Raw genomic sequence first — 13,838 nt, forward strand, 5'->3', positions numbered from 1 at the left:
ACCAAAAAAAAATGTGGGAATAAATGTTTTCCCCTAATTTTTCTTTACAAGAAAGTGGAAGACAAAAATCAAAGAAAGACCAAAAAGATGTATTTTAAATCTTATTTTTGTTCTTAAAATCATTTAAAACCAACACAAAGCGTAGCAAAACCTTAAAAAGATTGGCTCAAGGAAGGAAGCACAGTTTATGAGCAGATTTGATTTATAAGAATCCAAGACAAGGAAGAAGATAAAAGGTAAAGTAAACTTTGTATTCTTCTGATTTCCCAAATGAGCTTCGTAAACTTATTAAGGATGATTTTGACCAAAATGTATATATTTCTGAATGTAAAATTCTTCTTTTTCAATGATATAGTCTTACTTATCTGTCAAAAAAAATTTTTTTTGGTAAATAATAAGAACAATAAGGGTGAAAACTTGATATATCCTTGTACATTTGTAGGTTTAGCCGAGGTGCACGTAAGCTGCCCAAAAAAAAAAAAAAGGTTTTAGCTGGTTGCATTTGTTAGGGCATCAAAATTATCAATGTGCTGAAGACAAAAAGCTGAAAGATCAGCCTCAATGATCTTATTTATTATTTATAAACAAAGTTATGAATTGGTCAAAATTGGGATATATATAATATATATATATCATCTAAAAATGAATGATCAAAGAGATGGGGAAACTAATTCAGAAAAGAAAGAAAAGAGCAAATCATCACATTTAAATTTGGAGGAAATCACTCTTGACAATCTTTCTACCAACTCTGGTACTGATCTGGTTGCTCTTTTCAATTAGTTGACAGCAGTGGTGAAATTGAAGCATGCAGCTGCAGCACTCTTCAATTCATTTTCCTGAACTTGCTCGATCGATTGTGTCGTATCCTTCAATGAATCCTCTGAGCTGCTGTTCGGTTCAACCGTTAAAAAAATGAAAATGAAAATAACAATTTGAACAAATCAGACCCATCATCAGAATTAAAAAAATAATAATAAAATAAAAAAAATAAAAAGAACCCAAATTACCTGGAATCATAGGCCTCTTTGGAATCAATATAAGATTGCCTATCATCAATAGTATCAAAAAATGGAGGGATTTCATCATAATCTCTTGGAGCTTCTTCTTGTTGGATAGGAAGAGCTTGTGAGATGAGCAATGGAGATTGACTTGGATTCTGATTTTGAATCCACAAAGAAGGGTTCACTATATTATCCTTTGAATCTAAATAAACAGCTGTGTTATAAGCATTGACATTATTAACACCATTGTTTCCAATTGTAGGAAAACCATTAAAGGTCTGATCATAGTGAAACAGAGGAAGAGCATTGTTAGGTGAAGGAGAGGTAGCCATTCCTAATTGTAATTGTGAAGAAGGAGAAGAATTATTTGTTGGAGAAAATTGATTCTGATGATGTTGTCGATATAAAGCAAGTTGGGTTTGAACTGCTAAGAGTTCTTGTTGAAGCTGTTCAATCTGGAACCTGAGTTGACAAATGAAACCATAACAACCATGAACAGGGAACTTCTCACGTATATAAGCTTGATAGATGATTGAACCCATTGCATCATTCTTCTGATGTGGGCTAAGTTGTTTCAATATCTTGAGAATGTTGCTTACACCAAAGAGTCTATGAGCATTTTGGAACATCTTAGGCTTGTCTGGTGGGAAGTATGGTGCAAGAGCACAATCCGCCGCGCACTTCCTTCTTTGGTACTTGCATGCTGCACAAGCCTGACTGGTGCCGCCCTTCACGGTCATATTCTTTTCTTTTCTTTTTTTTCTCTCTTCAATTAATCAGATTTGATTGGAGGAGGAGGAAGATGAGGAAATAGGTTGATGTTAAGAAATGGGTTGATGTTAAAAAATGATGGAAATGGAAGATGGGTTAGACTTTAGAGAGAGAAAATGGAAATGGAAGATGGGTTAGAGAGAGAAATGTTGATGAGAAGAACAGAAAAGGGTAAGGGGGGAAGGAGAAAGGATGAGATTTGATGGTTGGCATAGGAAATGGGGAGTGGAAGTGGGAATTGAAATTGAAACGGCGAGATTGAACAGAAGAGTTGTGTGTGATTGTTGTTGCGGATTTGCTGGAAGATGAAGAAGACTGAGTAAAAAAAGTAAAAAATTAAAAAAAGGAAAAACCGAATTTAGTGGGTGGTTTTCAGTTTTACAAAGTGATAGAGGAGATGATCGTTGAGGACAGATGTTGAATTTTGGTGGAGTCCAAACTTTCTCTCTCTCTCTCTCTCTCGATCATGGGTTCATGTCATGTTCATGCCTTCTTCCATCTATCCATCTCCATTCACAGTTTCTTGGTTACTTCTTGTCTCCAAATCTTATTATCCTAACTACCACCAATATAATGCAATCTATGTGGATCTATATCAGATCATATTTGAATTTAAATTTGAATTTTTGTAAGAAGAATAAATCAAAAATAAATAAATAAATAAAGTTTTTATTGACACCAGCTTTTAGAATGTAACTGTTATGAGAAGTGGGATATGATCAATTAATTACCTATTCCAAAACGAAATCTATAAAAGTTATTTTTTGTCATTATGTTGTCATAATGTGACTCATTTTAGATTTTGCCTCTATGACACAAACACACATGACAAACAGAGAGAGAGAGAGAGAGAGAGAGAGAGACGTGTATGTACAAACTATGAAGAAGGCATTTTGGAAATATTATTTTTCTTTTGGAAAATAAAATAGGGGACAGATGGATAATGTTGTTGTGATTTCAGCACAACTTGAATCTTTCACCACAACTTGAATCAATGTTTTATCTCATTTTTCAATAACAAACGTACTTGATGGTGTCGAAAAGTCATTTCATTTGAGGATAAGAAAGAGAAATAGAGAAAATATATTATTAGTGTAACCACGGGGGTTCAGCTCAGTCAACTTTTTCCCTTGAAACATAATTAATGGAAAGAGATTTGAAATTTTCAAACTTAGAAAAAGAAAAATTGTGAATTTGTATTCCGTCCATTACGATTATATTACCATGATTAAATCATTTCATGTTTGGTTAATAAATTTTGGAAAAAACTGGACATGTTGCTCACATTTCAGCCCTGTTACTGTTTTTCCCTCCCTTTTGAAAATGACTTCATGCTCCTTGCCTCATCCCATCACGGGACCAATGAGGAGACATGCAAGGGCATCAATAAGGGTATATTTTTTTGTCCTTCATAGGGACGGGGCATCACTTCACCCCTATTTAGGCACAAGGTCGTGCCACATGGTAGCATTCTTTTCCCTAATATTACTTGATGATCGTAAAAACTCCACTCACCAATATGGCAATTATATCTGGCATGCAGTGGTGAGTGAGTAATAGAGGTTACCCGAACCTCCCCCAAGACTTGACTTGCGAGGCTATGACTTTAGGGAATTGCCCACGTCTGCAGATTGGACTCCAATAGAGGCCAAGCCGACCCATGGGCTCGACCCAAAAGATGTCAGCACATTCAGCCGATCACCCTAGTCATCCATAGACCAGCCTTGGTAGGTGCCAACACCATCTTGCTGACCCGACCTCAGCAAACTCGCAATGCTCTCCCGAAATTCCTGGATTGCCAACTCAACAAATCTTATCACTTGGGATGCACAAAAGCTCTCTCTAATGGATCCACCAAGTTGTGAATCCCAACTAAACAGGTTAACACTTACCTAATAAGACTCTTTCAAGAGATCTCATACCAAAAGTGAAATATTTACGAAAAAAAAACAAAGGATTGATTCTATTATATTTCTTTTTCTTTTTTATAGAAAAAAAATAGCATAGATGAATAGTTAGATAAGGAGTTTAACAGATGATCAGGGTTCATTATCAAAGATTTTCTACTCATCCCATCTACAACTATATGTACTTCAGCATAAGGATGATATTGTTGTTAGGCATAATACATAAATTAGTCATTGACAAAAATCCATGGCCATCTCACACAAAGGGCCTAGGAGAGCCTACATCCTCTACACCGGTGCAGTGAACATCCGACAATTGAGATCCTCCAGACACACACCCCAAGGGACTCTCAACCATTGGATGCTCACTGCATTTATGGTGGCTACCAAAGATGTGGAAGATGATTTAAAGTATCGGTATCGTATATATCAGCCATATTGTATTAGTATCGACCATGGTTCTAAGTGTCAATATTGTATTGATCATATTGGTATCGACTGAGACTGATTCCTGATCCTTGACCAATCCGGATCAGTTACCCCTATCGTTTCAAGGGTAAAACAATAAATAAAAATATACTTTTTCTCAAAACAAGGGGTAAAAGTGACCGATGCGCTAATCCTCTTCGATATCGATCCAGATCGGATCAATATTGGCAAAGACCAATTCGATATCAGTATCAAGAACTAATCCATGGTATCGAATGTCGATTAAAATCGATCCCCGATCCCTGACCAATTCAAATCGATTATTTGTATCCTTTCAAGTGTAAAACAGTAAAAAATTTATACCTTTTAAAAAAAGCAAAGGATAAAATCAATCAATACGCACCAATCCAATCCGGGTCTGCCCCGTCCCCTAATCCATGCGTGGAGACGACTAGAATTTGACGTTCTCTGGAGACGACTAGAATTATTGCTTAGATAGTCATTCAGAGAATCCTGCTGTCGAGGTGTGTCCAGTCAGCACCAAACGACAAGGTCTGCGCTGATGTGGGCAATCCGTCTTCCTCTTCAGCGCTGATGTGGAAATCATTACACACACAATAAAGAGGAGAGGTTCCAAGTTAACACAGAGAGTGATTGATTATTATTGGGAATTATCATTTCACCGGAAAACCAGTAATTTTTTTTAACAAAAAAGAAGACAAGCACATCAATGATCAGTGTCCACCACGTGTACGGTTACGAATCTGCTTCAACTCGGCCACTAGCTCTCTGGCATCCGGCCGGTCGTCCTTATCGGCGGCGACGCACCGGAAGGCGAGCTCCGCCATGGCATCGATGGAACCTACAGGGATAGCATCATCCCCTTCCAGGAGCAGAAAGGGGTCCACCACCTGATGCAGCGATCCCACCTGGATCTTTAACACGACCATGTCCGCTAAGGACACCTCCCACTTGTCCCGGGTTGAAATCCTCTGCAATTCCGATCTTGTACAATTCCGTACAATACCACCTTCAGGCGGTGACACGTGTATTGATACCAATACAATGGTCCAGATCTGATACAACTAATAAAACATTAAATCAGTAAAGATGCATTTAAATCAGATCTGGACCATTGTATTGGTATCAATACACGTGTCACCGCCTGAAGGTGGTATTGCACGGAATTGTACGAGATCGGGAATTGCAGACGATTTTTTTCCACTTGTCCCTACTCAAGTCCACTGCCTTCATTCCTGATATCAACTCGAACAGTACCACCCCGAAGCTGTACACGTCACTCTTTTCCGTCAACCTGAACGACCTATGGTACTCTGGATCCACATATCCCGGTGTTCCCTGTGGCCCCGTCCAAACGGACTTCGACGACGATGAGTCAGTGAACACCAGCAGCCTCGACAACCCAAAATCACCCACTTTGATCCTCATATCCTTCTCTACAAATATGTTCGATGATGTTATGTCTCTATGAACGATCGCCGGCGCCACCGAGAAATGAAGGTACTCCAATGCCATCGCTGTCTGCAACGCCGCCTCCACTCTCACTTCCCATGTTAACGACCTCTTCCTCTCCAAGCACTTCGACCCGTGGAGATGATCGGCTAGGGTACCATTCGGGACGTAATCGTATACGAGGACTAACCCTCTTGGATCGCTACAGTATCCGTGGAGCTTCACCAGGTTCGGGTGGTCTATCGATGACAGTATCAAGATCTCGTTGCAGAATGCCTTTGCCGATGCCGCTGCAGCCATCGCTTGTTGTCTGTGGAGCTTCTTCACGGCGACGACCTGCCCATTTGAGAGGTGACCGATGTAAACCGATCCGAAACCACCGTCGCCTATTTTGTTCCTTGGGTCGAATCGGTTCGTCGAAGCTTCGAGCTCTCCGTAGGTGAACACGGGTGGGAGGAGATTCACCGATCTGTGGTGGTGCAGGAACAGAGTCGTAGGGTCTACCACGGATTTCTGCAATTCCAGCGCTCTGAACCGAAAGACCAACGTCGCTACCCCCACCACAACCAAAAGGCAGATAACCATGACAAGTGTGGAGAAAAGAACGATCCGATTCTGGCTTTCACGATGAATCCATGAAGCCGGGAACTGTGTCTGGGAGTGAAAGCAGAGGAATGGCTTGCGAGGGTCGGAAGAATTGAAACCGCAAACACCGTTCACGGCCTGGCAAGCCTGGCAGCTGGAGAAGTAGGGGTCGTCATTTTCGTCCCATTCGACCTGGATTCCTAACTTTAGTAAACTACGAAGGTAACCTAATACGTCTTCCTGACAACCCGGTTCCAAGACATGGTGACGCTTAGCGCCGCAGCCCGATAGCAACCGAACTGGGTTGTTGTGTACTTCGCATTCCCAAGGACATTTGGTACAACTACGGCTAGAGAGGGACTCGCAGGGTCGCAGAAGAAAGAACCGGGAACAAGAAGCGTCGGAAAATCGAAAGGGGGAACCGGAGAGATCGATAGATCGATTAGGGATAATGGAGTTGAAGAAACCAGCAGCAGCAGCACCGGGAGTAGGGCAGGAAGATTGAGTTGCCGCATTGAGAATGGGAGAGGGTTGAGGGGAAAGGAGGAGAAAGGTAGAGTTGAGTTCGTGGCGAAGGAGAGCAAAAGAGAAATTGTTGATGGAAATGAAGGAGTGAGGAGAGGAGCAGTGGATCTGAAACGAAGGATGGCCGCAACCGGGAGTGGTAGCGAAAGGGAACGAAGGAGGAGAAGTGAAAGGAGGACAGGAAAAGGAAGAAGAAGAAGAAGAAGAAGAAGATCTATCCGTATCAGCTCCTGCTAGCCGCGAGTAACATGCGTAAGCTATGGTAAGATCGATGGACAATACTCGTAATAGGATGACAGTAACCATGCAGATGATCGACCGAGGAGACATGGAAGGATTTGAGCAATTAGTGTAGTAATCATCTGAAACGCGCAAGAAAGAGAAAGCTAGAGAGAGATGGGGAGTGGTGAGAGTTGAGAGACTGCAAAGAGAGGGAATGGATCAGGGGAGGAAAGTCACGTGAAGAAGACGAAGGGAGACTTGAGTGGGGTTGTTGGAAATTGTAAATAAAAATTTCAACGTCTCAGATCCCACACTCATTTATGAGTGATTGACTCCAAATCTTAAAGATTTCTATTCTGCCTTTCTTCCTCTTTGGCTGTTTTACTTTTACCGCTCCAACTTCCTCGTGTTGATGTGTTATGATGTTGTCGATCTCAAAAGAGGTGGTTCAAAGCTCAAAAGTTCAAATGGGATTCTTATTGGACGGTTATTAAGGGAAGCTTACATGAGGGTGAGAGTCTCGCAGAATCAGGGTGGTCAAATCCCCAAATGTAATTGGCATTGTATATCATTAATCAAGTCAGGGGGTTGAGCCCCACGCCCTAGTGCAAAGAGGCAGTGGGGGCTGCTGCTGCCGCTACTGGTAGCTCACTGCGATAAGGAAAACCTTTTTCTTTATAGGGTCGAGTCGGAGACCTTGCATTGATGTAATTGTAAAACACTGCATTGGTTACTTTATAGGTCACTGTTGATACCGGTACGAACCCATCATTATTAGGACGATTCAAGATCAAAGAATCGATTTTTTTCAATAAATTACACAGACCTCCCTAGAGATTCTGACATTATCTCGGCACCCATACACTGAAAAAATATTGCCACTAAGTCTATTTTGTTAATAGTAAGACGTTAAGTGATGACATCACCAGTTTATAGTTTTTGAAATGACTAAATTACCCTCAAAAGGGGTAAAGTTATATATTTACCCTTCTTCCCATTAATTCAAGGTCTTGCTACTCTCAGTTAGCCCCTCTTCTCCTCGATCTCTAATAATCCTAAATGAAAGCCCTAACATCCTTGGCTACAACCACAGCACCAGCTCCATCTCTGGTAATCAAGTTGCAGGTGATGAGAGAACTTTAGGCATCAGCATTGTTCTCTCTCTCTCTCTCTCTCCCTCTCTCTCTCTCTCTCTATCTGCAACCTATTCTTAGATTGTGCGCCATTCACCAACTCCCTCATCGCAAACCACAATCCATGATGAAAAAGAAGGAAAATAAAGAAAGCAACCCGAGAAGGAGAGCCAAGAATATGAAAACAATCCTAGGGAGAGGGCAGGAAATTTCTATCCTTCCCAACAGCGGTCCGTTCTTTCCCGAAGGTGTCGGATTTCCGGTTGAGAAATGGCTATTGTCCGTCTTCTCCAGTCATCCTCCTCTTCATTCCACGACATTTTCAGCTTTTTCCTCTGTTCTATTCTCCTCTGTCACTTCCCTTCCATTGGTTTTCTCCATGCCTGACGCCAACGCTCTTCTCAAGCTCAAGGGATCCTTCACCAATGCGGACGGCCTTCTCCCTTGGTCCCTTGGTTCAACCCCTTGTTCGGATGAAAATCCCTGGACCGGCATCGTCTATGTCAAGAGCATCATCACCGGCCTTCGCCTTGGCCAATTGGGTCTCTCTGGAACGATACACATCGATGCCCTCCACGAGATTCCCAGAATTCGCAGTCTCAGCTTCCTCAATAACGACTTCACTAGCCCCATCCCCGAGGTCAATCACCTCAGTGCTCTTAAGGCTATCTACTTGTCCGGCAATAAGTTTTCCAGAGATATCCCACCTGATTTCTTCTCCACGATGGGGTCTTTGGAAAAGATTTGGCTTTTCCAGAATGCATTCTCAGGGGAAATCCCATCCTCCCTACCCTCTGTTCCCCATCCCATTGAGATTCATCTCGAGGGCAATCAATTCTGAGGTTCGATCCCACCCATCGAACAGACGAGTCTAAAATTCCTCAACACCTCCAATAACAAATTAGAAGGGGAAATCAACCCGTTGAACGACCCAACTCCTTGAATGAGAGGGGTTTGGGTCGTTGGGGTTCTCTGATTGTGGGGATTTGATGGAAGAGATCATGCAGGAGATGAATTGGGTTTTGCAAGGGTGGAGTGCACGCCTGGTTTTACATGGGCTCCAATGGTGATGAGACCCACAAAGATGAAAGAACCAAAGTGGCTTAATTGAAAGGTTGAAGGAGAGGTTAAAATGGTCATTTTAAGTTAACATCATCACTCTAAAAGAGTATGTGTGTTTTGTTAGGCTATTTGTGTTCTGTTAGGCTATGTTTGGTAGCCAAGAGATGAGAGAAAAGAAAAAAGAATATAGAAAAGAAAAAAAATAAAATGGTGAGAGAATACAAAGAGGACGAAATGGTAGCAACGCTTAAGCGTTTGCTTCATATAAGCTCCACAATTATTTTTGACCGTTGATCTTATATGACATAATCTGAGCCATTCGTTCTTTTCAACCGATTACTTGTTATTTCGGTTGATTGCGCCTATGAACTCGGGCCATGTTTTAGCTCGGTGGAAGGGTATCTGTGAGACCGGAGTTCAGTTCACCGCTGCTAATTGTAATAAAAAGCTTATCAAAGCTAGATTATTGGCCAAAGGCCATGAAGCGGCTACGAGACTAAATGGAGCTAGCGATATCAAATTGGGCCACTGTTGAGTATTGATCGCTTAGAGATGCAGACGGCCATGGAACACATACAGCTTCGATAGTTGCTGGTCGTCAGGTTTTCCAGGCAAACATGTCCTAAACGCTTCTGGGATCGCCAAAGGTGTCACTCCAAAATCCAAGCTAGCAATCTACATTCTTCTTTCGTTCCGACGGCCACCATGCCTTCTGCGGCACCGTCATTGGCCTGAAGCTAGCACCGGTGGTGACCTCCTTCTCTGGTCGAGGACTCAATGGTATAGACCTGGAGATTGTCTACTCAGACTTGATCGCCCCTAGTGTCGACATTTTGGCCGCATGGACAGATGCGGCAGGACCAACCGCCTTAGATTCCGATGCTGGAAAATTGAGTTCAACATTCTCTTAGGCTCGTTATGCAATGACGACTACTGCGAGCATCGTCCACAACCGTCTCCCATGTACAAAACAGGGAACTGAATGTAGAAGTGAAAAGCACTAGTAGAGGCATGAGGGCAATCGACGGCTTGGATTAGTTATCAAAAGATCAATAGTCAAAATTAAATACGGTGTTTATATGAACTGCTTAAGCACTGCTACCACTCACCCATTATTTATTTAGCTTTTTAGTCGTTGAAAAAAAAAAAAAAAAAAAAAAAAGGAAAACTATTGAAACAATAAAATAATGGGTTAATTACACTACCTTTCCCTGCAGTTTGCCCTATTGTTATAATCATCCCTTGCAGAATTGACAACTACTTTGTACCTCTCACAATTGACGGTGTAAGTTAAAAGAAGAAAAAGACAGTTATACCCTTTATAGTAAAACAATGTGCTAACCCATTCTTACCTCGTCTGCAAGATGGGTTTTTTTTTTTTTTAAAGATCTTTATTTTACTAGTTCTGCAACTCATATAATCTCTTCACAATTCACATGCAATGCCATAATAATCTTCAAGTTAAGAATTTCGCATTTGGGTTTCTTCAAGATCATTGTTTTTCTCGTTGGGTTTTTGATAGTTGCAGGAAGAAAACAGAGATAAATGGTTCAAAAGATTGAGAGGGTAAGGGTTTTACTGGTGGATGGAGATCAGATTAGGTCTTCGTAAACAATAAAGAAGAAGTGGGTGGAGTGGTTATGGTGGTTTGCTATTGTTGCTAGGGTTCAGAAGACGATGGAGATGAGATAAGATGAGATGAGAGATCGGTGGGCAAAGACCAAAATCGTTAACAGTAAAGAAGAAGAGAAGAAGGGTGCGGAGTAGTTATGAGGATTAGAATGTGAAGAATAGGTATGGTATTGGGTTTTGGGGTGCAAGGGTATAATAAAAAGATTACGGCCAATGTAAGGGTATTTTTGTCTTCAGAAAATTATCTAAATAAACCACGTCACATTGTAACAGATTTTTTCAAACTGAGTTGGTCCACCGTCAACTGCAAGGGTAGAGTAATTGTCAATGAGATGGTTATAAAAATAAGGCAGTGTAATTAACCCTAAAATAATTTAAAAAAAATGATATTGATTCATGGAAAAAGGAGGTAGATTGGGTGTTACAACACAAGTAATGATCAAAGCCGCCAAGATTCAAACTCATAATCAGTCGATTCCAATGGTGATAAGTTGAGGACATTTTCACTATTAGGCTATCAACCCATTCGTGGGTATTATAATATATCAAGAAAAGGAAAAGGAAGATTTAACTTTTTTAGGGGAGTTTGAATAAAGAGCGATTTACGTCTCCTCCCCCTGTGTTTTTAAAAATTACAAAAATCTCCCTTGTCAATTAACAAATATTACAAAAAAAGGTGACTCCGTCATAGTTTGGCCATTAAAATTTAATTTTTTTAAATACCCATATTACCCCTGAAGTAGGTGAATTACCCATTGTACCCATCCTATTATAACTAAAGGAATTAGGAAAAATTACATGATTACCCATTTCTAGGTTTCTCTTTACAAAATTATCCATCAAAAGTTTCGGTTAACAAAAATACCAAAAATTAGGTTTTCCTTTATAAAATTACTCATTTTAAGTTTAAGTTAACAAAAATACTCAAAATTGAGTTTCGATTTATAAAACTACCCACTCAAAATTTTAGTAATAAAAAAATACATAATTATATGTGAAAGGTGAAGAATCACTATTTTGGGTAATTTTATAAATCCAAACCTGATTTTTTGTATTTTTATTAACTGAAACTTTGAGTGGGTAGTTTTGTAAATCCAAATCTAATTTTAGGTATTTTTATTGACCAAAACTTTTTGTGGATAATTTTATAAAGGAGAACTTAAACGTGGGTAATCATGTAATTTTCCCAAAGAGTTACGGGGGTAAACTCATTTCTCTCACCGTCGAACCTAACCCCTTTCAGAGCCGATCAGCGAACAGCGACAACGGCGATCGGAGAACAGCAACGACGGCGAGAAAGCCCTCTTTGAAGCACAAAGGGCAAGCCCTCTCTGAAGCAGTCCTCCATCGTCCAAATTCAAAACTTTCACAACCCACCATCCACAAGACGAGCATACCTCGTGGAACGCACCCCCAATCCAACAGACTTATCACTAAGATCAAGCTCAGTCCCAATCGCCTTCGTGAACGTTCCATTCCCATCAAAAAGCAACAAAACATCATCCCCAACCTTCAAATCCTCCTTCCAAGCCTTCATCTCAAAAGCATCGTTCACCGAAATACAAGTGATGGTATCGATACCCTTCGCCTTCAATTCACCAGACTTCTCGACGAACCCAGGAAGGTGTTTCTGAGAACAAGTAGGAGTAAAAGCTCCAGGGACAGCGAAGAAAATAGCTTTCTTGCCCTTTGTGAGTTTCGAGACGTTATGATTGGAAAATTTCTTGCCCTTGCTCGACAAATCCAAGAAAGTGTTCCGCTGTGAAGTTTTGATTTTCCAGAGAGTTCGAAAGCCCTCTCTAAAGCACTCATCGTCGCCATCGCCATTGATCAGTACGTCGCCGTCGTCTTCACCTGCTTGGTTCGCCATCGTCTTCACCTGAACTCCTCCCTATCGCCAACGATGGAGGTTGGTGGAAAAATGGAAAGGGTTTCGTATTTATGAGGGTCGGTATAAAGATAGAGGGTGAAATGAGAAAAATAATAATAAGTGGTTAAAAGTAAAAGGGTAAAATCGTATTTTATCACCCAAAACTAACAGTTCACTAACGGGCTAACTGAGAAGGGAGGTTTTTGTAATATTTGAAAATACGGGGGAGGGGAGTGTAATAAATGCAAAACACAGGGGAGGGGATGTAAAGTGCGCTTCCGTATAGGATAAGTATAGGGAAGTGAATCATGATGTAAATGGATAATAAATCCAAATCCACATCCTTATCCGTTTAGGGGTATTTATGTCAAGAAATGGGTAATTGCAAAAGTATCCAAAATCAAATCCGAATTAAATTGTATTCATGCGGAGGAATGTCTGAATCAGGCAGTAAATGTTCGTATCCCATCCTTCTACATCCATACGAGTTACCCCATCCTCTTTTTTTAATAATTAATAAAAAAAATTAAAGTAAAAATATTTTTTGTCCAATACTTGGTGAGGGAGACTCTCCCACGTTTTAAATTGTTTCTTCTTCTGTTAACATCCTCATTACATTTTAGAAAATAATTTATTATTATTATTATTTTTTTTTTTCAAAGCCACTTGTGATACAATTTCAGTCATTCCCCATTTCCTTTTCTAGGTTCAATTTCAGGGTTAAGTTAGCATGCTCTTTGACTTCAGGGCGGGTTTGAGCCCAATTAATGAGACTCTGTATTGAGTTAGGATTTTAAGAATCCCATCTCAATCTGGCCTTATTGCAGCCGTAGTTTTAATAAAAGAGACCCAATTACAATAAGGGTAATTTACAACGCCACCCCCTGGAGAATGCCAATATTATAGGGACACCCCCTCTCTTTCACCAAATTGGACTCGGACCCCCTGCCGTCAGTTAGTGTTACAAAATGCTTTGAAATGACGTTTTTGCCCTTATGAGTAAAACACTGGTAAGTTACCCATTTTCATTATCCCAAAATACCCCTCTTTACTTTTTTACCATTTCATTCTCCTTCTCTCCTCTACCAAAGGTTCAGATTAGTTCCAGCCAAGATAAACAGGACAGTCGCCGGCGAGTTTTGCCGTGCTAAGGTTTTCTCTCTCTCTCTCTCTCTCTCTCTCTCTTTCCACCAGGTTCGGCTGAAGTTTTTTTTTTTTCTATGTTTTT

At 40.6% G+C, this 13,838-nt stretch overlaps 2 protein-coding genes and 1 pseudogene across 2 annotated transcripts; all 3 read right to left on the reverse strand.

The window, feature by feature from the left end:
- Positions 1-606: 606 nt before the first annotated feature.
- LOC122078503 (LOB domain-containing protein 27-like) lies at positions 607-2,055 on the reverse strand. The gene is made up of 2 exons (XM_042644512.1): positions 1,008-2,055; positions 607-888 (listed from the first exon to the last, which is right to left on the reverse strand). Exons 1-2 carry the CDS (start codon positions 1,739-1,741, stop codon positions 777-779), a joined length of 846 nt encoding a protein of 281 aa, XP_042500446.1. The 5' UTR covers positions 1,742-2,055; the 3' UTR covers positions 607-776.
- A 2,691-nt stretch (positions 2,056-4,746) lies between these two features.
- On the reverse strand, positions 4,747-7,331 carry LOC122078502 (LEAF RUST 10 DISEASE-RESISTANCE LOCUS RECEPTOR-LIKE PROTEIN KINASE-like 1.5). The gene is made up of 2 exons (XM_042644511.1): positions 5,334-7,331; positions 4,747-5,080 (listed from the first exon to the last, which is right to left on the reverse strand). Exons 1-2 carry the CDS (start codon positions 7,019-7,021, stop codon positions 4,843-4,845), a joined length of 1,926 nt encoding a protein of 641 aa, XP_042500445.1. The 5' UTR covers positions 7,022-7,331; the 3' UTR covers positions 4,747-4,842.
- Positions 7,332-11,856: 4,525 nt separating this feature from the next.
- Positions 11,857-12,630, reverse strand: LOC122078088 (annotated as a pseudogene).
- Between the last annotated feature and the right edge of the window lie 1,208 nt (positions 12,631-13,838).

The sequence above is a fragment of the Macadamia integrifolia genome, chromosome 5 (genome assembly GCF_013358625.1).
Source record: "Macadamia integrifolia cultivar HAES 741 chromosome 5, SCU_Mint_v3, whole genome shotgun sequence".
Lineage (NCBI taxonomy): Eukaryota > Viridiplantae > Streptophyta > Magnoliopsida > Proteales > Proteaceae > Macadamia > Macadamia integrifolia.

Coding starts and splice junctions, on each gene's coding strand:
- LOC122078503 (XM_042644512.1), bottom strand. CDS start 1,741: ATGACCGTGAAGGGCGGCACCAGTCAGGCTTGTGCAGCATGCAAGTAC. Junction 889..1,007: donor AAAGAGGCCTATGATTCCAG/GTAATTTGGGTT, acceptor TGAACCGAACAG/CAGCTCAGAGGATTCATTGA.
- LOC122078502 (XM_042644511.1), bottom strand. CDS start 7,021: ATGTCTCCTCGGTCGATCATCTGCATGGTTACTGTCATCCTATTACGA. Junction 5,081..5,333: donor GTGGACTTGAGTAGGGACAA/GTGGAAAAAAAT, acceptor AACCCGGGACAA/GTGGGAGGTGTCCTTAGCGG.